Source organism: Dromiciops gliroides, chromosome 3 (genome assembly GCF_019393635.1).
Source record: "Dromiciops gliroides isolate mDroGli1 chromosome 3, mDroGli1.pri, whole genome shotgun sequence".
In the NCBI taxonomy this organism is placed as follows: domain Eukaryota; kingdom Metazoa; phylum Chordata; class Mammalia; order Microbiotheria; family Microbiotheriidae; genus Dromiciops; species Dromiciops gliroides.
The window spans coordinates 95,792,928-95,819,146 of record NC_057863.1 but is presented as its reverse complement, the minus strand read 5'-3'; the positions used below and the strand labels follow the sequence as shown (position 1 = coordinate 95,819,146).

The following is a 26,219-nucleotide window of genomic DNA, read 5'->3' as shown; positions in this document are numbered from 1 at the left end:
TTTGTGACCTTGGGCAAGTCATTTAACCCCTCTCGGTGCCTTAGAACAAGGGTCTGGTCAGCATAGCATGGCCTGAGGGCCAGATTTGGCCCACTAACAATAGTTTGATTCCTACCCTAAAAAAATTCTCTTAAGACTATAAATTGCAGAAAAGGCACGTTGATTAAAGGGAGTTTTCCTCATGCAGAAGTTCCCTAGACCAATGAAATCATAGTTCTGATCAATATAGAGTTGGAAGAGACATGTGTGAAGGGCTAGTTCAAACCCTACCTAAAACATGAACAAAATTATTTCTAATCTCCCTTCCAGCTCTAAATATGCGATCCTCTCTTCTAAAAAAGATCTCCAATTTCAAAGGATTCATTCTCTCTCAAGACATTCCTTTTATTTTTTTGGTAGTTCCGATTGTTAGGAAGTTTTTGAAGACAAGCAAGTATATCTCATGTCCTACCCTGATCCGCCCCTACCTGCAAAGTCTTCCCCAGAAGAAACATCCCCAGTTGCCCAGTTCTTTCGGGTGAGTCATACCATGACATCCCTCACCATCTTGATTTTCTCTGGAAACACTCTAACCCTCAGTGCCCTTCCTGAAAGGCCCCACATTTGGGCCTATAGTACTCAGATCTGAGCACATTATGCCTTATGTGATTTGGCACTAGTAAGCTAAGTTCAGGACTGTTATCTTCCTTATTCCGGACACTATGCTTCTATTAATGCAGCCCAGGTATAATGCTGGAGTAAAGAGCCTGGATTCAGGACTGCTCTGCCCAAGTGGAATTTTGTTCAAAAGACAAGAATTGCCAAAATGGAATATTTTCCTCTGATGAATAGTAGGTCTTGGCCAATGGGAATTGAAATCTGAATCTAAATGTCTTAGAGAAAAAAAGATTTGAATAAAGTATGATTTTAGAAGGACAGTAGTTAACATTGGCTAGTAGCAAAGTACAGCATTGTCAAAGTCTTGGTGTACTTGTAAGCTTTAATAGCTTACACCTGCACTAACATTTTTGGGATACCCTGTATAAGTAGTCATGTCTTTTGAAAGTTCTATGTTTGTAGTAGTTAGAAGTCTCTCAGTTCAGTCAGGCAGATCTCCCAGTCATTTGTTTTCTTTTTTCATTTGTTACTACTTTGTAAAGATAAAGACCAGCGTTGCGGGGAAAACTCTTTACTAAAAGGGTCCTCTTTATTACAGGTGCCACCGGGATGTTGAGAAATATTTTAAATCTTGTTTTTCTGCCATTCCCTTTAATGTCTTATTATTGGTAGCCTTTCTGGCAAGATCTGTTGGCAGGCAGCAGGGCCGTCCTATTCTCCTTACCTCTTCTGTCACATTTGGAACAGATCCACGCTGGCCTGTTGGTGCTTCAGGCATCAGACCTACTTCTTTAGATCCCTTAGAATTCTCTGAATTTATAGCCAATAAAGTAGCTGTTAGTGTTTCCCTTAAAAAAAAAAAAAATGCAGCCCAAGCCCTACCCTGAATTACTTTTTCTTCTGGCTCCCATGCTACACTGTGTCTCATTGAGATTGCAGTTCACCAAAACCCTCTGGTTTTTATATGAACTACTTTCTTTTTCTTTTTCTTTTTTGCGGGGCAATGGGGGGGGGGGTTAAGTGACTTGCCCAGGGTCACACAGCTAGTAAGTGTCAAGAATCTGAGGCCGGACTTGAACCCAGGTACTCCTGAATCCAAGGCCGGTGCTTTATCCACTGCACCACCTAGTTTCCCCCCATATATGAACTACTTTCTATAGATGTTTCCCCAATTTTTTTGTGTCATTTTTTAAACCCAAATGTACTTTTCCACTTAGCCCATTTTTCTAACTTGTTGAGACACTTTGGAACCCTGATTTTGATACCCACATTGCTTTCCCTTCTTGCTTGATATCATCTGCAAATCAAAAGCTGGCTCTGCGTGTGCGTGTGTGTGTTTGATAACATCATTAAACAAATAAGGCCAAAGAAAGAGGCCTATATATTCTAGTAGAGATTAACCTCAACCAACAATTCTTTTGAGGTGTCTTTATTCAATTATTTTAAATTTCCCTATTAGAACTAGCTATCATCCATTCTAAGTCCATATCACTCAGTCTCATAATACCCTTTACATCAACCAACAAGCATTTATTGAATGCCTGTGTTGTGCTAAGTGCTGGGGTTAGGAAAATAAAAATGGAACCGTTCCTACTCAAGAAGCTTACATTCTCTGTTGAAGGAAACACCACTTATGTATGTTTGTGTGTTCAGAATATGTAAGATAATGTCAGGTCTGAAGGCACTAGCAGCAAGGGACATCAGGAAAGGCTGAATGTAAGAAGTGGTACTTAAGCTGGATTTGGAAAGAAACCAGGGATCCTGAGGGGCAGAAGTAAAAAGGAAGGGCCTTGTGGATAAAGCACCGGCCCTGGATTCGGGAGTTCCTGAGTTCAAATCTGGCCTCAGACGCTTGACACTAGCTGTGTGACCCTGAGCAAGTCACTTAACCCCATTGCCCCATCAAAACAAAACAAAACAAAAAAACCCCAACCAAAAAGGAAGGGCCCGAACAAAAGTATGGAGACTGGAAATGGAATGAATAAGGAGACCAGTTTGACTGGATTACAGAATAGGCGAGGAGAATAAAGTATAAAACTAAAAATATAGGGGGTAACCAGCTTGTAAAGGGCTTTAAATTCCAAACACAGGAATGGTCCTAGACACAAAAGAGCACCTGGAGCATGTTGTGCAGGGAAGCAGTAGGATCAAACCTGTACTTTAAGAATTAAACACTTTGGCAGCCCTGTGGAGGATAAATTAGAGATGGGAGAGACTTGCGGCAGGGAGGCCAGTTAGAACTGGCTATTGAAATGCTCCATGTATGTGTATATATATATATATATATATATATATATATATATATATCACATTGCTTTCTGTCTTGGAGAAAGGGGAGAGAAGGGAAGGAAAGAGAAAAATTTGTAACTCAAAATCTTATAAAAACAAATGTTGAAAACTATCTTTACATGTAACTAGAAAAAAATAAAATACTATTAAGATTGGGTAGGGGCGGCTAGGTGGCGCAGTGGATAAAGCACTGGCCCTGGATTCGGGAGTACCTGAGTTCAAATCTGGCCTCAGACACTTAACACTTACTAGCTGTGTGACCCTGGGCAAGTCACTTAACCCCAATTGCCTCACTAAAAAAAAAAAAAAAGATTGGGGAAAAAAATACTCCACAAGGCAGCTAGGTCGATGCAGTAGATAGAGTGCCAGACCTGGAGTCAGGAAGATATCTCCCTGAGTTCAAATCCAACCTCAGACACTTACTAGCTGTGTGACCTGGGCAAGTCACTTAACCCTGTTTGCCCCAGTTTCCTCATCTTTAAAATGAACTGGAAGGGGCAGCTAGGTGGCACAGTGGATAGAGCACCGGCCCTGGATTCAGTCGATCCCAGCCTCAGACACTTGATACTTACTAGCTGTGTGACCCTGGGCAAGTCACTTAACCCCAATTGCCTCACCAAAAAAAAAAAAAAAATGAACAGGAGAAGGAAATGGCAAACCACTCCAGTATATTTGCCATAAAAACCCCAGATGAGGTCACAAAGAGTCAGACACAACTGGACAACAGCAACAAAATTGAAATACTCCAGGTGAGAGATGAGGAGGGCCTGAACTAGGGCGGTGGCTACTGTTTGAGTAGAAGAGGGGACTCAGTGCTTAACAGGGGTTAACAAGGTTGACAGGATTTGACGGCTGATGAGATTTGTAGACAAGACTTTGTCCAAATATCTTTCTGACTTCCAGGTATGCTATGACTACTGTGTTTATCTGATCTACCTAATTTAGATAAAGAAATCTGGGTTTTCATGTTGTGTGACTTGTGCTGAATAAATTTATGCTGACTTATTATAATCACCATTTACCTTTATAAGTGTTTACAAACCACAAAATCACATAATTTGGGAGTTAGAAGAGTCCCTAGCAGCCATCTGCTCCTACCCAAAGAAATCCCCAATGTAGCCTTTCCAACATAAGGTCATCCAGTCTCTGCTTTGAAGACTTCCAAAGGAAAACCCCAGTACCTCTTGAGGCAGCCCATCCACTTTTGGAAAGGCTGAAATTGTTAAGTTTTTCCTGACATTGAGTCAAAATTTGCTTCTTTGCAATTCCCATTTCTTATTCTTTTTTTCTGCTCTCTGAGACCAAACAGAACAAATCTAATTCCTCCTCCATGTGACTGCCCTTCAGATACTTGAAACAACTATCATAGCTCATCCTTTCCCATTCCCTTTCAGCGAAACTTGTCCAGTTCCTTTAATTATTGGTTCTAATATTTTGCCAGCAATTGAAGTCAAACTGGAGTTTGCAGGACTTTGGAATTTAGTACTTCACCTAATTCCAATCCTGTTAACTCCTTTCTAGCTCTCTAGTTTCTAAAAAAATCGTGACAGTGGTTCAACAATAATACTGGCAAAATCTACCAGTACTTTGGGATGTCTTTCATCAAATTCAGGTTATTTCAACTCCTTGAGTTCAACTTAAGAAGCTCACTTATCTCCTTACTTAGCTTCACATTCAGTTCCTTCATAATTCTTTGTTAAATTCTCTGTAGTTTTAGGATCATTCTCCTTAATAGAGAAGACCAGAGTAAAAGAGGAGCTGAATAATTTTACTTTCTCTGTCATCTTTTGCCATAGTCCTTGTTGCCAAGCAGCAGGCCTATGATTTCTTTGATCTTGCCCTTTAAAAAGCTTTTTCTGTTGTCATTTACTTTTTTTTTTTTTTGCCAGCTTCAACTTGTCCTAGAAGGATTTAGCTTTCCTAATAGTAGTCCTGTAGCATAGCATCACTCTTTCATATTTGTCCTGTATGTTCCTTCATTTCATCTTTCAAACATGACTTTTAAAAATCTGATCTCACTGGAGAGCTCTCACTGTTGTTCAGTCATTTTCAGTCACATCTGACTCTTTGTGACTCTATTTGGGGTTTTCTTGGCAAAGATACTAGAGTGGTTTGCCATTCCTGTCTCCAGCTCATTTTATAGATGAGGAACCAAGGCAAACAGGATTAAGTGACTCACCCAGAAGTGGAGTCCTGACTCCAGACTCTGAGTTCTGTCTGCTTCACCACCCAGCTGCCCCAGAACTCTTACTACACAGCCACAGTTGTATTTTCTTTGTTTTTTATTCCTCTCCTTTTTTCATTGCACTTGTTTGTCTGTATCAGAATTTCTTTGAGAGTCTCATGTCCCCATGGAAGTAACTTGACTTCTAGAATGTCAAACCACCTAATTGTATTTTGTCATCAACTTATGATCTTCTTCATCATCTTAATAAAATTGACATTTTAAGTCTTTCTCAGCAAAAGTTTTTTAGTTAAGTCATTTGTGGAGCAAAAATATATAAAATTGTTTCTAGCATCATCCATGTAGACACAGAATATGCACCATACTGACAAATCAGAAGATAAGCAAAAGAAAAAAAAATGCCAGTTGGGTGCTAAATGTTGGAAGGACCACTAGGTGTCAGTGTGAATCAACTAAAATTAATGCTTTTCCAAAAAATATCAAAAGTTAAACTTGACACGTTTTTTAATGTGAAAGATAAAAGAATAATTAATATATTTTTGTATTCTCCCAATTTTCTAATGTAAAGCAGTGTGTTTTGTAATAATTGCAAGTCTGTCAGGGCCAGGATTGGGGCTCTAATTCAATTTCTCAGCAAACTAGCTACTATTACTCTATTTTTTGTTTTTATTTATTTGTTTGTTTTGGGCTACTATTACTCTAAATGAAGTTACTTACTAAGCTCACCTCTGGATCCCCTTCTTGAATTTTTCAGGAAATATGCCCTTCAGACAGTTTATAAGAGTTATTTTTAAGTTAACCCCTCAAATACAATGTAAAAAACATTCTATTTTATTTTTTCAAAAGAGAGAAAATATTTAGCTCTAATTTCATAACCACATGCCTTTTTCTTTTCTTATTTCAGTAAGGTTACTAAACTGGTAGATGAGAATGCGCTAGACATAGAATGCCTAGATTTCAAAAAAACATTTCCCAAAATTTCTTTTTAGATTCTATTGTTTTGGTGGATTTGTGATCTCATTGGGGTATATTGCAGGCTAGTCATGTAATAAAATTCTGCTGGCAGTTTTAGTTAACTTCAAATTCAATATAAGTTTAAAAAAAATAAGGCATGGAAACAAACAAAAACCCTTTGATCTGGGCTACACTAATATTGTGCAGAACAAGGGAAGTGACAATTCTACTGTAATCTGACCCAGTCTAGCTTTTTTTACTTCCTGGCCTTACGTTTCAGGAGGGACATAAACAAGTTGGATCACTTCCAAAGAAGGACCACCAGGAGGGTCAAAGAATTAAGAGACCCTGCCATATGAGGATGGGTTGTTCTGATTAAAGACAATTTACATAAAAAAGAAGATTTAGAAAGGAACATGATAGTTATCTTTAAACATCTGATAGGTACAGCTAGATGAAAGAAATATTAGACTTGTTTTGATTGTCCCCAGATGGCATAACTTGAAACATTGGGTGGAAGTTGCAGAAAGATAGATTATAGCCCAAAGGAAAGAAAATTTTCAAACAAAGCATACCTAAAGTAGAATTAACAGCCTTGGGAGATGATAGATTCCCCATAACTAGAGGTCTTCAGAGCAGAGCTTGAATGATCACCTGCTGGGGGATTTTAGACTAAATCAGCATTTACACTCAGAAAAATTGTTGAGATGATCCCAAATAACTTTTGTTTATGTTGGTTATATTTATCCATATTTGTGATATTAGAAATGAAAACGTCTTAGTGTTATTATGAAAATAGTTTTTTGACCTCACAGACCCCCCTGACAGGAGCTTGGGGGCCTCCAGGGGTCCTCAAACCATACTTTGAGAACCACTGAAATATATCATTGCAGGGGTTCCCACACTGAAGAAATCGCAGACCCTTTGAGCAGTAGATTATAAATCCCTTTAAGGTAGGGACTGTTGTTTGCCATGTTTGCCTTGTTCATAGTAGGTGTTGAATACATGTGTATGTTGAATTAAATGGAAATAAAGCCCTGGTTTTTGTAGGATCTTGAATTACTCTTTTTCATTTCTAGGCCTTCTGACTTCTAATTACCAAAAGGTATAAATGCAAGAACTCTAAATAAGGAGTAATGGAGCCCGCAAACTAGCTAATGTTAATGCTGCATCTTTAGAAACTAGTTGCTTATATGCTAGTTGGAGAACTAGTATCTAGGGGCAGCTAGGTGGCGTAGTGGATAGAGCACTGGCCCTGGATTCAAGAGGACCTGAGTTCAAATTCAGCCTCAGACACTTGACACTTAGTAGCTGTGTGACCCTGGGCAAGTCACTTAACCCCAATTGCCTCACCCAAAAAAAAAGAGAGAGAGAACTAGTATCTAACAAGAAGTAAAACAAATTAATTTTCATCTTGTTGCCATTAGTGTTGTATAAATATAACAGCCATTTAAAAATAACATTTATGATGATAACTTTCTGATCTCAAAAGTTATTCTGGGAATTTGTTATGAAGAGAATTAGTGATTTCAATAATGTTAGTGTTATTGGTATGAAAACAAGTTAAAAGCCTTAACTATGGGTAAATAGCTCAACAATGTGCTCATAGCAGTGTAAACACAACACAATCAAACAATTAAGAATGAGAGATAAAGAATATAAAGAAATGTGGAAAGGTTTAATAGTGAAATAATATGAGATTAAGAAAACAAACCTGAATATCAGTATATACATTATCAAAGAAAACAGGATGAATGGACAAAGACAATGAAAAGAAACATGGAGGGAAGGAGTTAACCTATACATTTTTATGGATATCTTTAAGTTTAAATAGTTCTAAATTTTCACAGTAAGTTAATTTTTTTAAAATATTTTATCAAAATGTATCGGAACAGAATCTAAATGGGAGAAGCCTGAGGATTTTGTTCCACAAGTTGGAGATCCCCTTTCTAGTAATAGTACTGAAGCGCTTGATGCCCCAGCCGAATCGAAGTCATCTGATTCAGATAGTGATTCCAGTGAAATAGAAGAAACGGAAGAGGAAGAGGAGGAAAAGTCAGAGACCTCTACAGACATTCAAAAGCCAAAAATAAAATTTAGGGTAAGTCTTTGTCTTCAGCTTTCTCAAATATATTTTAAAAGTTTATAAAGACTCAGTTACTTCCATTTCATAGAAGAGAAAAACAAAGTGTAGCAAGAGCAAGTAACTTACATGAATCTATTCTGTCGTTGATAGACTTCCAATTAAGTGCTCTCCTTACTAAACAAAAGAAATAGAAATAATTTTTACAACTAATTTCTATATATATATATACATATATATATCGCTTCCTAATAATTGCAAATTTTTCTTCCATCTACTTACCCACTGAGGTAGGTACCTTCTTTATGAGTGCAGATGACAACCCATCCATTCCTTCTCCTGTATAATTCTTATCCAAGACCTTCTTCTGGGTCTTTTGATATTTGACATCCTAGTGCAGTACTTGGATTGCCTGCTGCTGCTGCTTTTTTTTTTTTTTTTTGGTAAGGATTACCTGCTTCTTATCTTCTTATCTTTTGTTTATAACTACAAATGGCCTACCTCCTTTTCTGACTATACATATGTATGATGTATTTTATACCTATGAAATGTTGTTGAATTGAATTGAATTGAATTATAGAGTAGATTTGACAACAGAAGTGAAGAGCATTCTGTTCTTGGTTTTCTGTTTATTCAAGTTTACTTTACTTGGCATTCTTACTAATGAACTATTTCCTTTTTTGTTCATTAGAGTCCTTAAGGTTTTAGGAATAAGGTTTATCCCTAGGTGTATTTTTCCATATTCAGGATATTCCAAAAGCATCAACAAATCTACGTGCTTATTTTGCTATCCTAAAACCAGCTTTTGGTTTATTTTTCTTCAGGTCACCTCTTGCCTTATGAAACGTTCAGATTAGCAGACTAGGTTATAATATAAATATGAACAACTTTGGGCTACACAGAATTGTTTATGATCAAAATCACTATTCAATTTTCTTTCTTTCTTTCTTTATCTCTTTCTTTCTTTTTTTTTTTTTTGTGGAGCAATGGGGGTTAAGTGACTTGTCCAGGGTCACACAGGTAGTAAGTGTCAAGTGTCTGAGGCCGGATTTGAACTCAGGTTCTCCTGAATCCAGGGCCAGTGCTTTATCCACCGCGCCATCTAGCTGCTCTTGAAATGCATTTACTTTTGTGAAAATTGAACTGCAGAAGCTAAAAAGAAAGAAATCCTAGCACAGGAAACATAATCATATTAAGAAATCCTTGAAAGTGGAAACAAAGAGAAACAGAACAGCAGTTATGAGCCCTGACCCTTGCTGGTATGGTGTGGGGAAGAGGCATATTCAACAAGTTTTGGTCCTGAAATCATTTCAGAGAGCAAGCAACCAGATGTTCTTGATCAGGGATTTGCATCTGGAGTTCAACCAGATAGGACTTGATGTTCCCTTGGAAATAACCCAGCTGGTAAAGCAGGTTAGAATAGAAAGAGAATTGGATTTAGAAGACCATGGTTTTAATCCCAACTCTCCTACTTGGTAACTGTGTAACCACAGGCATTTCACTACATTGAAGGATTGTGATGAAGAAAGCTGTTTTGTAAAACTTAAAGCAATATATAAATGAATTCTTTGTTAAGCAGTATTAAGTTAGAGTCTGTGATTAAAGCTCAGTACCTATAAATTGCTTTACCTCTACAATGAAAGTTTTTTCCAGATAACTGAGAGTGCTATAATTTAATTCAGAGGTGTCAAACGTGTGGCCTACAGCACTCTCAAGTACAGCCCAAACCAGATTAAAATGTAACAGAAGTATTTAGCAAAATAAATAAAAATACAATAAGACATGGATAGTATTAGGGGGAGGGGCAGTGAGGGTTAAGTGACTTGCCCAAGGTCACACAGCTAGTAAGTGTCAAGTGTCTGAGACCAGATTTGAACTCAGGTCCTCCTGAATCCAGGGCCAGTGCCTTATCTACTTCGCCACCTAGCTTCCCCCATAGACAGTACTAATATGTGGTTTTCTAAGTCAATATACAGCCTGCAAGGATCTTTATATATATATATATATATATATATATAGTTTAGGGGGCCCATTTCTATTTGAGTTTGACACCACTGATTTAGATGATTCATCTAAAAGTATGCATTCACACCAGCCCTGGATTCAGAAGGACCTAAGTTCAAATATGACCTCAAACACTTGACACTTACTAGGCTGTGTGACCCTGGGCAAGTCACCTAACCCTCACTGCCCCATAAATAATAGATAGATAGACAGACAGACAAAAGTATGCATTCAGAAGAGAACAAAGGAAGGGGCCAAGGCATGGTCCCTTGATTCCTTGACTCTTTGGCAATAAAATGGATCAAAGTGAAAGATCAAAGATCTTTTATTTGAGAGTACCTTAGAGTAGTGGCATCAGGTTCAAATATAAATAGAGGAGCCACTCGACTATAAGTAAGGATCCCTTTGAGATTGTAGGCCTCATGGACCACAGATCATGTATTTGACTCTTATGCTTTAGAGTACTTTGGTTGGTTTTTAACCAAACTAACAAATAGAACCTCTTAAAGCTCTCATCTACTTATGTGGGATATGAGCTTACCAGTCTATACCTCCCAGGTCCCTTGGGAACAAGGTGCACAATAAAATTTCACGTGCCTTCTGAAAGATATTCTGCCTATCCTGAATGTATAGACTCATGATTTTCTGAATAGGAAAATTCCCTGTGCCTTATGTGTAGTACGCAGAATATATATCCTTTAATATCTAGCATTGCTGAATCTAATATATAACTTTTCTCTTTTTTTATGTTGTTTTTTTTCTTTCTTTTTTTTTCTTTTTTTTTTGGGTGGGGCAGGGCAATGAGGGTTAAGTGACTTGCCCAGGGTCACACAGCTAGTAAGTGTCAAGTATCTGAGACTGGATTTGAACTCAGGTCCTGAATCCAAGGCCAGTGCTTTATCCATTGAGCCACCTAGCTGCTCCCAACTTTTCTTAATTGTATGGCAAAAAGACATTAAGGTCTAGAGGTTTATTGCCCCTGTCATAATACTGCATTATTTCCTTGGGATCCAGGATATAACTGAGATTTTTATCTTAATGCAGAAGAACCTAAATCCTCTCAGTTCCTTCAGTATTGATGATAAGGGCAGAATTGTCCAGAAACCATAACCACAACACTGACAAATTGCTCTTTCTGAAAAGTAAGGCGTTTATATGTTTCTTCCACAGAAGTTCAAGATGGCATACATCTTATTAATGTGAACAGTATTCCTAAACACTAAACCTAAACAATAAATTCTATCTAACAACAAAGTATATTGACTAATTTTATAGGGAACCTTGACTTGTCCCTGATATTCAGAGAATTTTAGTGTTAGAACTCATTTTACAAATGAGAAAAATAAGGTCCAGAGAGTTAAAGGAATTCTCCCTCAGGAGCACACAGTAAGTCACAGGATTTTAGAGTTGAATGGACATCCTTGGCCATATAGTCCCCTCCATGCCCAGAAAAGACTCTCCACTGTAATATACCCAAGTGGTTATCCAACCCCTGCTTGAAGCAGTCACATACTTAAGTAAAACTATTGGGACTTTTTTTAAAAGTTGTTTTAATGTAGTTGTTGTTAATCTTTTCTCTCATTCAGAAAAGAACTAAAAAGGATCATGCTGAAGAAACTGAACCTGAATCAAAGAAGGAAAAAAGTGATGGTGATCAGGAACAAGACTCGTCACATCCATTAGAAGAAAAACCCAGATCTCCTAAAAAGCCAAACCCTTATGGGGAATGGGAAGTAATTAAACAAGAGGATAATCCCTAGTAAGTAACAAAAATTTACTTAGATTGCTTTTTTTTTTTTTTTTTGGTGAGGCAATTGGGGTTAAGTGACTTGCCCAGAGTCACACAGCTAGTAAGTGTCAAGTGTCTGAGGTCAAATTTGAACTCAGGTCCTCCTGAATCCGGGACCGGTGCTCTATACACTGCGCCACCTAGCTGCCCCTACAAAAATTTACTTAGACACAGAAGTTAGCATCCTGATACTCTCATTCTATCCATTGCACCATATTTATTTATATATTATTCCTGTCTGTGATACAGACTCATTTATTTACATGTTCTGCAAATGATGAAAAAACGGAAAAAAGAAAACTTTATTTGTTCTTATTTCTTGAAGCCTAGAAATAATAATTTTATGTTTGCAATTGTATAGTCTTATCATTTGAACAAGGACATGGTGGTAAGGTTATTGGTTCCTATTCCTGAGTTATTTAAACAAATGTCTACAGCATTTGACCTCTGTTTCTTGAAATTATCTTTTTAACTACTATAACTCAAATCTCCTGGTTTTCCACTTACCTATGGACATTTCTTGTATGTTTCTTCTTTCCACCCCTAAATCTTAGCCATCAAATAAATAAAAAATATATATAAAAAAAATTTTTTTTAATTTAAAAATTTTTTTTAATTTAAAAAAAAATTCTTAGCCATCACTTAAGGTAGCCTTGGGCACTCCCCTGAGGTCTAGATCACCATTTCTATCCATCTCCTCCTTAGATAGGATCCCAAATATACCTTCCGACTCCAAATCTGATCTCATCTTTTTAAAACCTGCCCGTCTTTATTATCTGCCTATTTCTGTTCATGACATTCCCAGTTACCTACACTTGAAACATTGTCATCCTCCGTTTTTCTCCATAACCTCACTCCTGTCTAGTCAGTTGCCACCAAGCCCTATCAGTTCTTTCTTAGAAATAGCACTCCCATCCCTTCCGTATCAGTCTCACTGCTCCCCACCCAGTTCAGATCTTTCTTGCCTCTAGACTGGACTATGGAAATAGCCTCTTAATGAGTCTCTTCAATTTTCTTTCTTTTTTTTTCTTCCTCACCCCCAAGCTTATTCTAACCATAGCAGCCAAATTAATCTTCCTAATTCATAGTTCTCATAATGTTGCTTCAATGATCAAAAACTTTAAACAACCAGTTACTGAAATGTTATTGACAAATCCTCTAGCTTGGCATTCAAAACCTTATCCAATCTGGCACCGGTACATTTTTCTCAGCCTTTTTCTTAAATTATTTTAACCAAATCAGACTCGTTTCTCAACTCCCCACCCTACCCAGTATCACATTATTCTCTCCCCTTCAAATATGCTTTTTTCTTAATCCTATCATCTCGTGCCCCCAATTTCATGACAATCACGGCCGATCTGCTTAGGAAGAAATGATACCTCTCACCTGAATTCATAAAATATTGTCCATACTTACTTGCTTTATCATATTCTGATCTTTGTGATTATTTTGTGTGAATTATCACCCCATCTAGATTGTAAAAATATTAAGAACAAGGGTCATATTTACCTTTGTGCTTACCTCATCACTAACATAGTGTATTATGCATAGTCATTAATAAATTTAGTTTTGACTGAATTGATCACAGACATCCACACAGATATCCACACATAGTGGAGATAGAGGTATTCAGTAGTGTATGTATACCACAATGCACTGTGGTATAATGAAAAATCACCCTGGATTTGAAATAAGGAAGCCTAAGTCCATGTCCTGGTTTCAACATTTACAAGCTGTTCGACCATGACTTTAACTCTCTGAGCTTCAGTTTCCTTATCTATAAAATAGAAATAATAATGCTTATGCTACCTGCTTTACACAGTTGTGACAAAAGTGCTTTGTAAGGGGCAGGTGGTGACACAGTAGATAAGATCACTGGCCTTGGGATTCAGGAGGACCTGAGTTCAAATCCAGCCTCAGACACTTAACACTTAGTAGCTGTGTGACCCTGGGCAAGTCACTTAACCCCAATTGTCTCACACACACACACACACACCAGAAAAAGTGCTTTGTAAATCTTAAAATACCATATAAATATGGTATTTTTGTCATAACTAATGGAGTTCAAATAGAAACAATCTGGGGCAGCTAGGTGGTGCAGTGAATAAAGCACCAGCCCTGGATTCAGGAGGACCTGAGTTCAAATCCAGCCTCAGACAATTGACACTTAGTAGCTGCATCACCCTGGGCAAGTCACTTAACCCCCATTGCCTCACCCCAAAAAAAAAAGGAAAGGAAAAAAAAATAGAAACAATCATAGTCACTAATAATAAGTTATGTGGGAGTGGGAAAACCAGTCACTTCAGGCAGGTGGGGCTCATCAGCCTTGGCAGGCAACTCATCTAGGGGAAGGAAACCCTGATTTTAAACCTCCTCTGCCTTGTGGCTATACCCATATATGGGAAAGGCTTCGGGAGTTAACCCCAAGGAAATATCAGGAGTCAGAGTCCCTTAGGCAGTTGGATGTTGGATATCACATCCCTCCAGCAACTCCTGCGGCAGCACTGGTGCCAAACTGTATTGACTCTGCCTCTCCTTTGGATCCACCAGTGTCACAGAGAGGGAAAGCCGCCTGCGTGGGCAATAGTTTGTTTTCCATATTGATCCGCCCGGGCCAGCGCCCTGGAGAGGACACTCCAGCTACTCCTCATGGGGTAGATACAACACACACAGCCCACACTGTGGTCTGTGGCTCTTCAAGGCACTGATCCATGGTCGTCTGCGACTGGCAGAAGCCTACTACTAATGTTCAGACTATTACACAGGCAGTTAAAATCACAGCTTTTTAAAAATAAAGTTACTGGCTTAGTAAAGTATATGAAAAAAAATTTTTTATGTGTATGGATATAAATTCATCTTCTGCAGACACTAAAGATATTGGCGGGGGGACAGCTAGGTGGCACAGTGGATAAAGCACCAGCACTGGATTCAGGAGGACCTGAGTTCAAATCCAGCCTCAGACACTTGACACTTACTAGCTGTGTGACCCTGGGCAAGTCACATAACCCTCATTGCCCTGCCCAAAAAACCAACAAAATAAAAATGACTTAGTAAAAACATTTTTGGGACAACTCCCAATCTTGAGACAAAAGGGATGATAAATCATTCTGTTTCCATGTGGTTTCAACTTCTTCTGCTAGGCTCCTATATTTTGAGAGATTTTTCATTACTCATAGTTCAGAAGTTAGAAACATCCTTTTATAGATCCTATATGGGTTATTAAAAATATTGTTCTTGGGGGCAGCTGGGTGGCACAGTGAATAAAGCACTGGCCCTGGATTCAGGAGGACCTGAGTTCAAATCTGGCCTCAGACACTTGACACTAGCTGTGTGACCCCGGGCAAGTCACTTAACCCTCATTGCCCCACCAAAAAAAAAAAATTCTTAAATTTTTATGGTTAGCTATTTTATCTGGACGGTCATAGGGAATAATTTTGTCTTTGATGTGGTTCAGTTTTCAGAATAGTTTGTTATATTTTCAAGAAGATTTTGTGATTTTTTTTTATCTATTTATTTTTGTGGTATGGGATTCGTTGCCTGTTTACAAAGTATATTGAGCTTCTGTTTTTATAATTCTAGAATACTCTGTTGGTATTTGATCGTGGCAAATTTTCATCTAGACTTCTTAAGGATAACCTTTTAATGATCTCTAGTAACAATGACCTGATTTTGCTATAATAAACTCCTCCATTTCTGTAAACAGATGCTCATTATTCAGGCATTTGTTTTCTTCTTGGTTGACATTTTCTTGGTGGTTGCCCATGGGGAGGGCCTTTTGGTTCCATTCTTGAATATGTTCATAGGCTTCATTCAGAGGTAAACCAGCATTAGTTACATTTGCTAATTGCAGTGACATGTACCATAACCTGTTTATCATGAGTTTTGAGAATGTCTATCAGTTTTCTTCCTCCTTCTTGATGAGAAGGCATTATTTTTTCTATAGCTGCCTTGGCATGATGGTCCCTGGGTTTTTGTTTGAATCCTTTAAAAAATATGTTATCCATTTTCCATTTGGAACATAAAATCTGTTCCATAAATATATATATTAAGATTGGTATTGCTGTTGTTACTATTTGAGAATTAATCATTTCTTCATATCTCTCTACTTTATATAACTATTCATTTAAATTAACTAGTGAAATCAACCTGTATGATGAAATAAACATTATTAAACTCTGGGGCTTGATTTGAGGGCATATATTATTTGCAAAAGTTTCCACCTTACTTTGATTGTTATGAGAAAGTTCTTGTTTTACTTTCTACTCCAGTGAGAAGATAGATTTGGAACTTCCAACTACAGAGGATGAATATGTAGGAGCTCCAGTTGCTGATTTGAGTGGGGATCCAAAAGTAACATTTAAAGAAAAAACAGTCACTTCTCTCGGAGATGTGGCAGAAGGAGTAGCTACAGTCTTCAAAAAGAGAAGGTTTGATAATGGAAAATCTAGAAATTTAAGGCAAAGAGGAGGTGATCAATAATTTTAATTTAATAAGAAAAAGCAGTATCTGACCTCTTTTGGACCTATTTGGACAAGAAGAGCCTCTAACTTTGTAAGCTATTTTTTTGTTTTTCATGGTTTGAATACTAAGAATGTAGACTTATGTCTAAGTTGTACTAGATATAAATTGTAATAAATATATTTTTTATTTTTATGTGAATTCTATTTTTGTTCTTAAAATGGGAGTCCTCTATGTTGCATTGTTTATGCAGTGTGTTCATTATCTTAAATTTCTTAATTATGTCGTATTTCAAGATGCTATGTATCTGATATTTATATGTAAAAAGCAAATGGGCTACTCAGTTCTCATATATATGAGCATACCTATTATTTTGTCTGAAAATACTTCTTTCTTGCACATTAATAATTGACTGTTAACTAAGAAATAGTAGGAATTCTATGATCTAAGTGCTTCAGGTCCCAGGGAAAATAATTCTGAATATGCTTTCAGCAGGCTGATACAGAAAAATAGTTACATCACTTGACTTAACCAAATATAAGGGCCAAGAACTAAGTTTGTATCTGATTATCTCATTCCCACATCAGGAGTATTTACTTAGTGTGGATTGAAGGTCAGAAGATGAAATGAAAAAATCTGTCCTTCACAACCATTCCTTTCTTGGTGTCTAATGATGATCTAATGAACATTCTGGATACTGATCTTGTATGAACCAGAATATGGTAAAAATAGGAGACTCTAGAAAGGGCACCTCTTATGGGTTTTAATTCCTACATAGGGCATCATCCCAAAAGTCTTGGTGCAGTTTTAAGTTTCACTAGCTTAATGTCAGTAGCTCTCTATAGCTTAAAAGCGCAGCCTCTATTTTCATACAATGATTTTAAATAAGACACTTTTAGAAGGTAACCATTGGCTTTCAGGAAAAGCTCAGTATTGGGTTAAATAAATGGGAAATTTCTTTTTTTTTCTGGTTAATTTTTGTAACTAGTGAAATTTTCCCATTTAAAGCTTTGTGGAGTGGGTTCTCTTCACCCTCTAAGAAAACCTTTAAAGTTATATTTTCAGTGGATTCTACAGTATTTAATTTCCTATAATGAATTTTTTTCTTTCATATTGACAGCATGTGTGTGGATTAAACACTAGCTTGTTTTAAAAACTTTTTTTAAAGCATGAATAAAGTACTAATTTTGTCTTTTTATGTAAATCTTATTCAAAGCACTCTTGATGACTAGGGTTTGGGAATTTTTTCTTTTGGTTGACATTTTTATGGTTTCAATTGTGGTATTTTGCAAACCTCAAGAAGCACTTTAGAGCTTTCCATAGCCTGCCTCTCATGGCAAGGTAATCCATTTTGGTCTTTGCCTCTTCACCCAATTGGACCAATAACAGACTTAGACTACAGTAGCATTCTATTTATATTGTCTGGTGACATCTGAGTAGATCTCTGAAAGGTCTTTGTCAGTTATGATCAGTATGATAGTTGTTGCAACTGCAAATAATCATCTGCATGCCATTTCCCTATGCTTAGACATAAAAATACTAAAATTTTAATTTAATATCTTTAGTATTTGAAGCCCTTAACTTTTGGGGGGGGGGGGCAGGGCAATGAGGGTTAAGTGACTTGCCCAGGGTCACACAGCTAGTAAGTGTCAAGTGTCTGAAGCCGGATTTGAACCCAGGTACTCCTGAATCCAGGGCCGGTGCTTTACCACTGTGCCATCTAGCTGCCTCCAGCCCTTAACTTTTTTAAATTGTAAGATGTGTTTCAGAAGTATATGATCGGGGCAACTAGGTGGAGCAGTGGATAGAGCACTGGCCCTGGAGTCAGGCGTACCTGGGTTCAAATCCAGCTTCAGACACTTGACACTTACTAGCCATGTGACCCTGGGCAAGTCACTTAACCCCAATTGCCTCACCAAAAAAAAAGTATATGATCTATGCCTTTTAAAATAAATTATTCTGAAGGTTAATGTGGTAAAGCTCTTGCCCTAAGGAAAACTTGAAACTTGACATTAAGGCACACACTGGCATATCGTTTTCAGAATTACACATTACTTTAGTCAATCAGGTATTCCAAATTAACTGTTGGTATTAAATGAATACTAGAAATACTAGAAAGCTCCAATTTGTATTCATCTTTATTTGGATATTTTAAACATATACCAAGTGGCTACCAATTTAAGGACCGTGAAGTTTCACTTCATTCTCTTTTGTTTTCAAAGTTATGTATTTTAGTTGTCAGTTATCTGCTCTTAGGGTTGCGTTTTGAAGTCAGCTAAGTGACACAGTGAATGCATTGCTGGACTTGGAATATGAAAGACCTAAGGTTGAATCCTCCCTCAGACATGAGCTAGCTGTATTTTGGACAAGTCACTATATTATGACAGCTTCTATCTCCTCATCTATGAAGTGAAGATGAGAACACAGCACCTACCTCACAGGGTTGTTATGACACTCAAGTAGGATAATAGAGGTTTTATAAATCTTAAAACACCATGTGACTGTTAGCTATTGTTTTTTTCCTTATAATTTAAAAAATTCCATCAAATCTAAATCCGTAACTCCTAACTCTTTTACCCATAATTGAAATAGCTTCATTACAAAAAAAAAAATTCTAACGTTTGTATTAAAGCATCTGTGTATTACTTTCTCCATAATTAAAGAATACTTTATTCTCTAAACCCTCTTAGTCTGAAATTGTCTGAAGGAAATGCCATTTGTATAGTTAGAATTGGTGTATTATCAGTCTCATTGGTAGAGGGAAAAAATGAGTGATTTAAAAAATAACAATAGGGAGCAGCTAGGTGATGCAGTGGATAAAGCACCAGCCCTGGATTCAGGAGTACCTGAGTTCAAATCCAGCCTCAGACACTTGACACTTAATAGCTGTGTGACCCTGGGCAAGTCACTTAACCCCCATTGCCCCACAAAACCAAAAATAAATAAATAGCAATAAGGTATTTATTTATTTGCACTTTTTTTCATTATAAAAGCATTTTATTATTTTCCAGTTACATGTAGAGATAGTTTTCAACATTTGGTTTTATATAAGATTTCTGGGTTCAAATTTTTCTCCCTCCCTCCCCAAGACAGCAAGTAATCTGATAGAGGTTATATATGTACAATCACATTAAAGATATTTCTGCATTAGTCATGCTGTGAAAGAAGAATCATAGCAGAGCCAAGATGGCAGAGGAAAGGCAGTGAGCTCTCGAACTCATGACATGATCACTCCAAAAAACATCCAAATAACGCCATAGGAAAATTCCCAGAACAGCAAAACTCACAGAAGAATGTGCTGAAATCATCTTCTAACCAAGAACGGCTTGGAAGGTCAGAAGGAGGGAGCTGCTGTGCTGATACAGGAGTGGAGCCCAACCCCACAGTGACCCTGACACAGATCCAGTCCCAGGAAGGCCTCACCAGAGAAGGAGACCCCCATACCCTCTGTTTTTTTGGGTTTTTTTAGTGAGGCAATTGGGGTTAAGTGACTTGCCTGGGGTCACACAGCTAGTAAGTGTTAAGTGTCTGAGGCCAGATTTGAACTCAGGTCCTCCTGAATCCAGGGCTGGTGCTCTATCCACTGTGCCACCTAGCTGCCCCTCCCCCATACCCTCTGAATCAGCTGAAGTGCCAGTGTCATCTGGAACTAAGCTCACAGTCTGGTGAGTGGGCTGAGCCCTGGGCAGGGGGGAGAATACAGGAGTCTATGCTGGTGCTAAGGCAGAACTTGGATTTTACACTCCTGCTGAGAACCAGGAGGTAGGCTTAAGCAGCAGTGGCCCAGGTCAGGGAGGGGCACAGGCTCATTGGAGCTAACAACCACAACTCACAAAGCTGGTTGATTAGCAAGTTGGTCTGGAGTCATCTATGGACCAGAGAACAGGCCAGGTGAGTGAAGAACCTGATCCTCCTTAAATCATACCACCTGGGACTTCTTAAGCTTGGGATACTGCAGCCTGGTAACAGCGCCCCACTTTTTTTTTTTTAAACAAGCTTTGGCCAGTTTATTAAAGAATACTTTTGTACAGTTTACTTCTCACTGGTCTGTTCTGGCCTGCTTCTAATGATATCAGAATCACCTGGATCAATGATAGCCAGTATACAAACTCTGTAGTACTTCCCACATGCTATACCCAATTCAGTGTTGTTGCCACTGTAGTGATGTATGCCAGTTTTGGCCAACATAGCGTAATATTCAATCTCTGATTTCCTCAAGGCTGGGCAGTTGTTGGCCAAGATGACCAATTTGGCTTTGCCTTGTCTGAAGGGTCTGTTTGTAGCCTAGCACGTATTTGCCGCTTTTCACCACCAGCTGGAGCCTCGAGTTGACGGACTCCAGCGACTTTTTCATCTTTGCGGCCACCATCTTCCTGCCTATGGTGCGGGAGGCCCTTCAGCCAGAGACCTCAACAGTGCCCCACTTTAAGGAGCTAAAAGTCAAGTAAAAGAGAGGCAAGATGAGCAGACAGAGAAAGGTGAGGACCATAGAAAGTTTCTTCAGTAACAAGGAAGACCAAGGGGTACCCTCAGAGGAAGATGTCAGCATCAGGGCCCCATATCTAAAGCTTCCAAGAAAAATATGAATTGGTCTGAGGCCACAGAGGTGCTCAAAAAAGACTTTGAAGATAAAGTTAGAGAGGTAGAGGAAAAACTGGAAAGAGAAATGAGGGTGATGCAGGAAAGACATGAGAAAAAAGTCAACAGCTTGAAAAGCCAAATTGGCCAAATGGAAAAGGAGGTACAAAAGCTCTCTGAGGAAAATAATTGCCTAAGAATGAGGATTGAACAAATGGAAGCCAGTGACTTTATGAGAAACCAAGACACAATAAAGCAAATCCAAATGAATAAAAAAATAAGAGGGCAATGTGAAATATCTTCTGGGAAAAACTGCTGGCCTGGAAAATAGGTCCAGGAGAGATAATTTGAAAATTATTGGTCTACCTGAAAACCATGATCAAGAAAAGAGCTTAGACATTATCTTCCAAGATATCCTCAGGAAAAATTGCCCTGAAATTCTAGAAGAAGAAGCTAAAATAGAAATTGAAAGAATCCACCGATCACCTCCAGAAAGAGATCCCAAAAGGAAAACTCCTAGGAATGTTATAGCCAAATTCCAGAGCTCTCAGGTCAAGGAGAAGATATTGCAAGCTGCCAAAAAGAAAGAATTCAAGTACTGTGGAGTCCCAGTCAGGATAGCACAAGATCTAGCAGCTTCTACATTAAAGGACTGGAGGTCATGGAATATGATATTCCAGCGGGCAAAGGAAATGGGATTACAACCAAGAATCACCTACCCAGCAAAACTCAGCATAATCTTTCAGCAGAAAAAAATGAGACTTCAATAAAAAAGAAGACTTTGATATTTGTGATGGAAAGACCTGAACTGAATGGCAAATTTGACTTTCAAATACAAGACCCTAGAGAACCAGAAAAAATTGGAGCTGGGGGACATACCTGGGATCGTACAGTGGGTGACTGTCTTGTGTCTGAGGCTGAGTTTTGGCTGGGATCCCCCTGGGTCCAGGGGTGATGCTTTGTCCACTGTGTCACCTAGCTAGGTGATGGCATCTTTAGGGTTAAATTGAAGGGTGAACAGAATTCACTGAGGGAGGGGGAGGGGCAGAGGTGAAATCCTACATGAAAGAAACAGGAAAAGGCTTATGGAGTGGGGGAAGAGATGGGAGAGGAGCAGGGCAGTAAACAAATTTTACACTCATCAGAAAAGGCTCAAAGACCAAAGAGCTGCCTCAAGGAGGAACTAACAGGCACACCCAACTGGGTATAGTAATCTATTTAATCTGGGCGGTAAATGAGCCTAACACTCATCAGAATTGGCTCAAGGAGAGAATAATGTACACTCAATTGGGTGAAGTAATCTCTCTAACCCAACAGGAAAATAGGAGGGGAATGGGATAAAGAGAGAGGAGCAAAAGAAGGAAGGGCAGAGTGGGGGAGAGGACAGACAGAAGCAAATCCCTTTTGAAGAGTGATAGGATGAAAGAAGATGGATAATAGAATAAATATCATGGGGAAGGGAATAGGATGAAAGGGAAACAGTTAACAATAGTAATCATGAAAAAGAGAAAAGGGGGAAAAATTGTACAAAAAATATTTATAGCAACTCTTGGTGGAGGCTAAGAATTGAGAATCAAGGGAAGGTCCATCAATTGAGGAATGATGGAAAAGGCTGTGCTATATGACTGTAGTGGAATGGTCTTGTTCTACAGGAAATGACAAACAGGATGATCCCAGAAAAACCTGGAAAAACTAATGAACATCGATTATCAATGTACAGTGAAGTGAGCAGAGCTGGAAGCACATTGTGCATAGTGACAGCAGTATTGTTCGATGAGCAATTGTGAATGACTTAACTATTCTCAGCAATGCAATGATCCAAGACAATCCCAAGGAACTAATGAGGAAGCTTACTATGCACCCCCATAGAAAGAACTGATAAAAAGAACACTTGTGGATTGTACATATATAACCTGGTTGCAATCTTGTGGAAGGGGAAGGAGAGGGAGGGAGGGAGAAAATTTTAGAACTCAAAATCTTATGAAAAATGTTGAAAACTACCCTTACATGTAACTGGAAAAAATAAAATAAATGTTTGTTGCTTAAAAAACAAAAGGAAAGAAAGAAGAATCAGAGCAAAAAGGGAAAACCTCAAAAAAGAAAAACAACAGCACCAAAAACAAAAGAAATCGTATGGTTCAATCTGCATCCATATTCCACAGTTCTTTTTTTTCTGGATTTGGAGAGCATTTTCCATCATGAGTCCTTTGGAACTATCTTGTACCATTGTTTTGGTGAGAAAAATCAAGTCTATCACAGTTGATCAACACATAATGTTGATGATACTCTGTACAATGTTCTCCTGGTTCTGCACATCTCACTCAGCATCAGTTCATGTAAGTCCTTCCAGGTTTCTCTGAAATCTGCCTGCTCATTGTTTCTTAATTTTTTAAATTTTTTTTTTTTTTGCGGGGCAATGGGGGTTAAGTGACTTTCCCAGGGTCACACAGCTAGTAAGTGTCAAGTGTCTGAGGCTGGATTTGAACTCAGGTACTCCTGAATCCATGGCCGGTGCTTTATCCACTGTGCCACCTAGCCGCCCCCTGCTCATTGTTTCTTACAGCACAATAGTATTCCATTATGGGAATGTATTCATTTCTGTCACCTCTTTCTTCCTTTTTGTTTTCACAATTCCACCACCTTAGTCCAAACTCTCATTACTTCACAAAATTGCCATAATAGCACCCAACTGTTGTCAAATATAGACTCCACAAAATCACCAAAAGAATCATTCTCAGACATCTGTCATGTTCCCTAAGGGCTTAGGATATCAAATCAAAATTATTGCCTAGCATTTAGCCCCTCTGTCAGAGCCAGAGCCAGGCTCAACAAACACTTAAGCACCTACTATGTACATGCTTTTAATAGGAAATATCATGGACACATACATGAAATATATAAAAAATAAATCTAATGTAGCATCAGTGGGAAAACACTAGCAGGAGGCCGTTGGGAAAGGAAGTGGCTTGAGCTGAGTTTTTGAAGGAAGCCATGGATTCTAAAAAGAGGTAAAGAGGGAGTGATTTCAAAATCTCAGGGCCAACCTGTACAAAAATAGGAGGATGGCAAGTAGAATGACACATGACAAGCAGAACATGAGAGGATTCAACATAAAACTATAAAATTTGGGGGGTTTTTTGGTAAGGCACAGAAAGGCTGAGTTACTTTGAAAACAACATGGTGGCAGCTAGGTAGCACAGTGATAGAGCACATGACTTTTTTTTTTGGTGAGGCAATTGGGGTTAAGTGACTCGCCCAGGGTCACACAGCTAGTAAGTGTCAAGTGTCTGAGGTCAGATTTGAACTCGGGTCCTCCTGACTCCAGGGCTGGTGCTTTATCCACTGTGCCACCTAACTGCCCCCATCTTGTTTTCAAAATAACTCAGCCTTTCTGTGCTTCCTTCCAGGTTTTCTTTTGTTCTCTGCTGTGCACTTTTTATTTTATTTTTTCCCTCCCTTCTCCTACCCTAGAGAAGGCTACAATTAAATGCAAATATATATATATATATACCCATACATACATAGCCATAAACATACACATATGCCTAAGAGGTGGATAGCATCTTCCTTCATAGTTACAAATCTTTTCTTGTTTTTCTAAATCAACCAGTTCATCGTTTCTTATGTCATAGCAGTATTCCATCACCATCATATACCCCAGCTTATTTAGCCATTCTCCAATTGAAGAGCATCTATCATTTTAGCCAATTTGATAGGTGTAAGATGATATCTCAAAGTTATCTTAATTTGCATTTCTCTAATCAATACTGATTTAGGGCATTTTCTCATACAATTATATGTACTCTTGATGTCCTCATTGAAAAACTGCCTCTTCATTTCCTTTGACCATTCATCAATTGGGGTATAACTTAAATTCTTATAAATTTGATGAAGTCCTCCATTTGAGAGATTGTGAATTTTTTCCCAATTTTCTGCTTTCTTTCTAATCTTGACTACATTGGTTTTATTTATAAAAGAACTTTTAAAATTTAATCAGCATTATCCATTTTACACCTCAACAATGCTCTCTATCTTGTTTCTTCACATATTATTCTCCTATCCACGAGTCTGGTAGGTAATAAGTTCCATGTTCTATTTTTCTTGTGGTATCTCCCTTTATGTCTAGGTAATATATCCATTTTGACCTTATCTTGGTACATAGCTTAATGCATTGATTGGTCTATGCTCTAGGGGCAGCTAGGTGGCACAGTGGATAAAGCACCAGCCCTGGATTCAGGAGTACCTGAGTTCAAATCCAGCCTCAGACATTTGACACTTACTAGCTGTGTGACCCTGGGCAAGTCACTTAAACCTCATTGCCCTGGGGGGAAAAAAAGTTAATTGATTGGTCTATGCCCAATTCCTGCCAGGCTGCTTTCCCTACAATTTTTTTTACCAAATAATGAATTCTTATCCCCAAAACATAAATCTTTTACATTTGTCAAATACAAAGTTACTATAGTGTTTTACTACTGTGCATTGTATATCTACTCTGTTCCACTAATCCACCTCTCCATTTCTTAGCCAGTAACAGATAGTTGTGCTGTCTATTTCTGTATTATGGGTAAATTCATTCCATTCACATTCTAATTTATAATTAATTGTTGTGTATTTCAGTCCATCCTATTTTTCCTCACTATCCCTCTTGCCCTATTTACCCTATCTTTCCTCACACGTCTAATTTACTTCTACCTGCTACTTTGCCCTCCTATTCCTTGTTTTCCCTTCCATTAGCCTTTCCCCTTACCCTCTTATTTCTTTCTAAATTTAGAAGACTTATACCCTTCTAGATATCTATTGTTCCCTCTTTAACCCATTTCCAATAAGAGTACAGTTCCAGCACTACCAGCACTACTCCACACATACACACTTGATTCTATATCAGTTCTTCTTTTCATGACTCATTTGTATGAAATAATTACTCCTTTTTTTAACCTCTTCCTATGCAGTTTTATTTTTTAGAAACACACCCATCATACACAGCTCAGTCCAAGCCTTTATTCCAAACTACCCAAATAGAAAGGATTTGGGGGGGGGAGCAGGGCAGCGGGGGTTAAGTGACTTGCCCAGGATCACACAGCTAGCAAGTGTCAAGTGTCTGAGGCCGGACTTGAACTCAGGTCCTCCTGAATCCAGGGCCAGTACTCTATCCACTGCACCACCTAACTGCCCCAATTGTGAAGGATTTTAAAGGCCAATCAAAGGAGTGTGTATTTGATCTTAGTGGTTAATGGGGTACCATTGAATCTTGAGCAGGGGAGTGACACAGTCAGACCTGTGTT

At 38.3% G+C, this 26,219-nt stretch overlaps 1 protein-coding gene across 1 annotated transcript in view; it reads left to right on the top strand.

The window, feature by feature from the left end:
* The window catches only part of WBP4 (WW domain binding protein 4), a 30,456-nt gene extending 11,485 nt beyond the window's left edge, over nt 1–18,971 (top strand). The window contains exons 8-10 of the mRNA XM_043998002.1: nt 7,921–8,126; nt 11,699–11,871; nt 16,170–18,971. Of these exons, the coding sequence (XP_043853937.1) occupies nt 7,921–8,126; nt 11,699–11,871; nt 16,170–16,380 (590 nt within the window). The 3' untranslated portion in view covers nt 16,381–18,971. The remainder of the gene's footprint in view (nt 1–7,920; nt 8,127–11,698; nt 11,872–16,169) is intronic.
* The last annotated feature ends 7,248 nt before the right edge of the window (nt 18,972–26,219 follow it).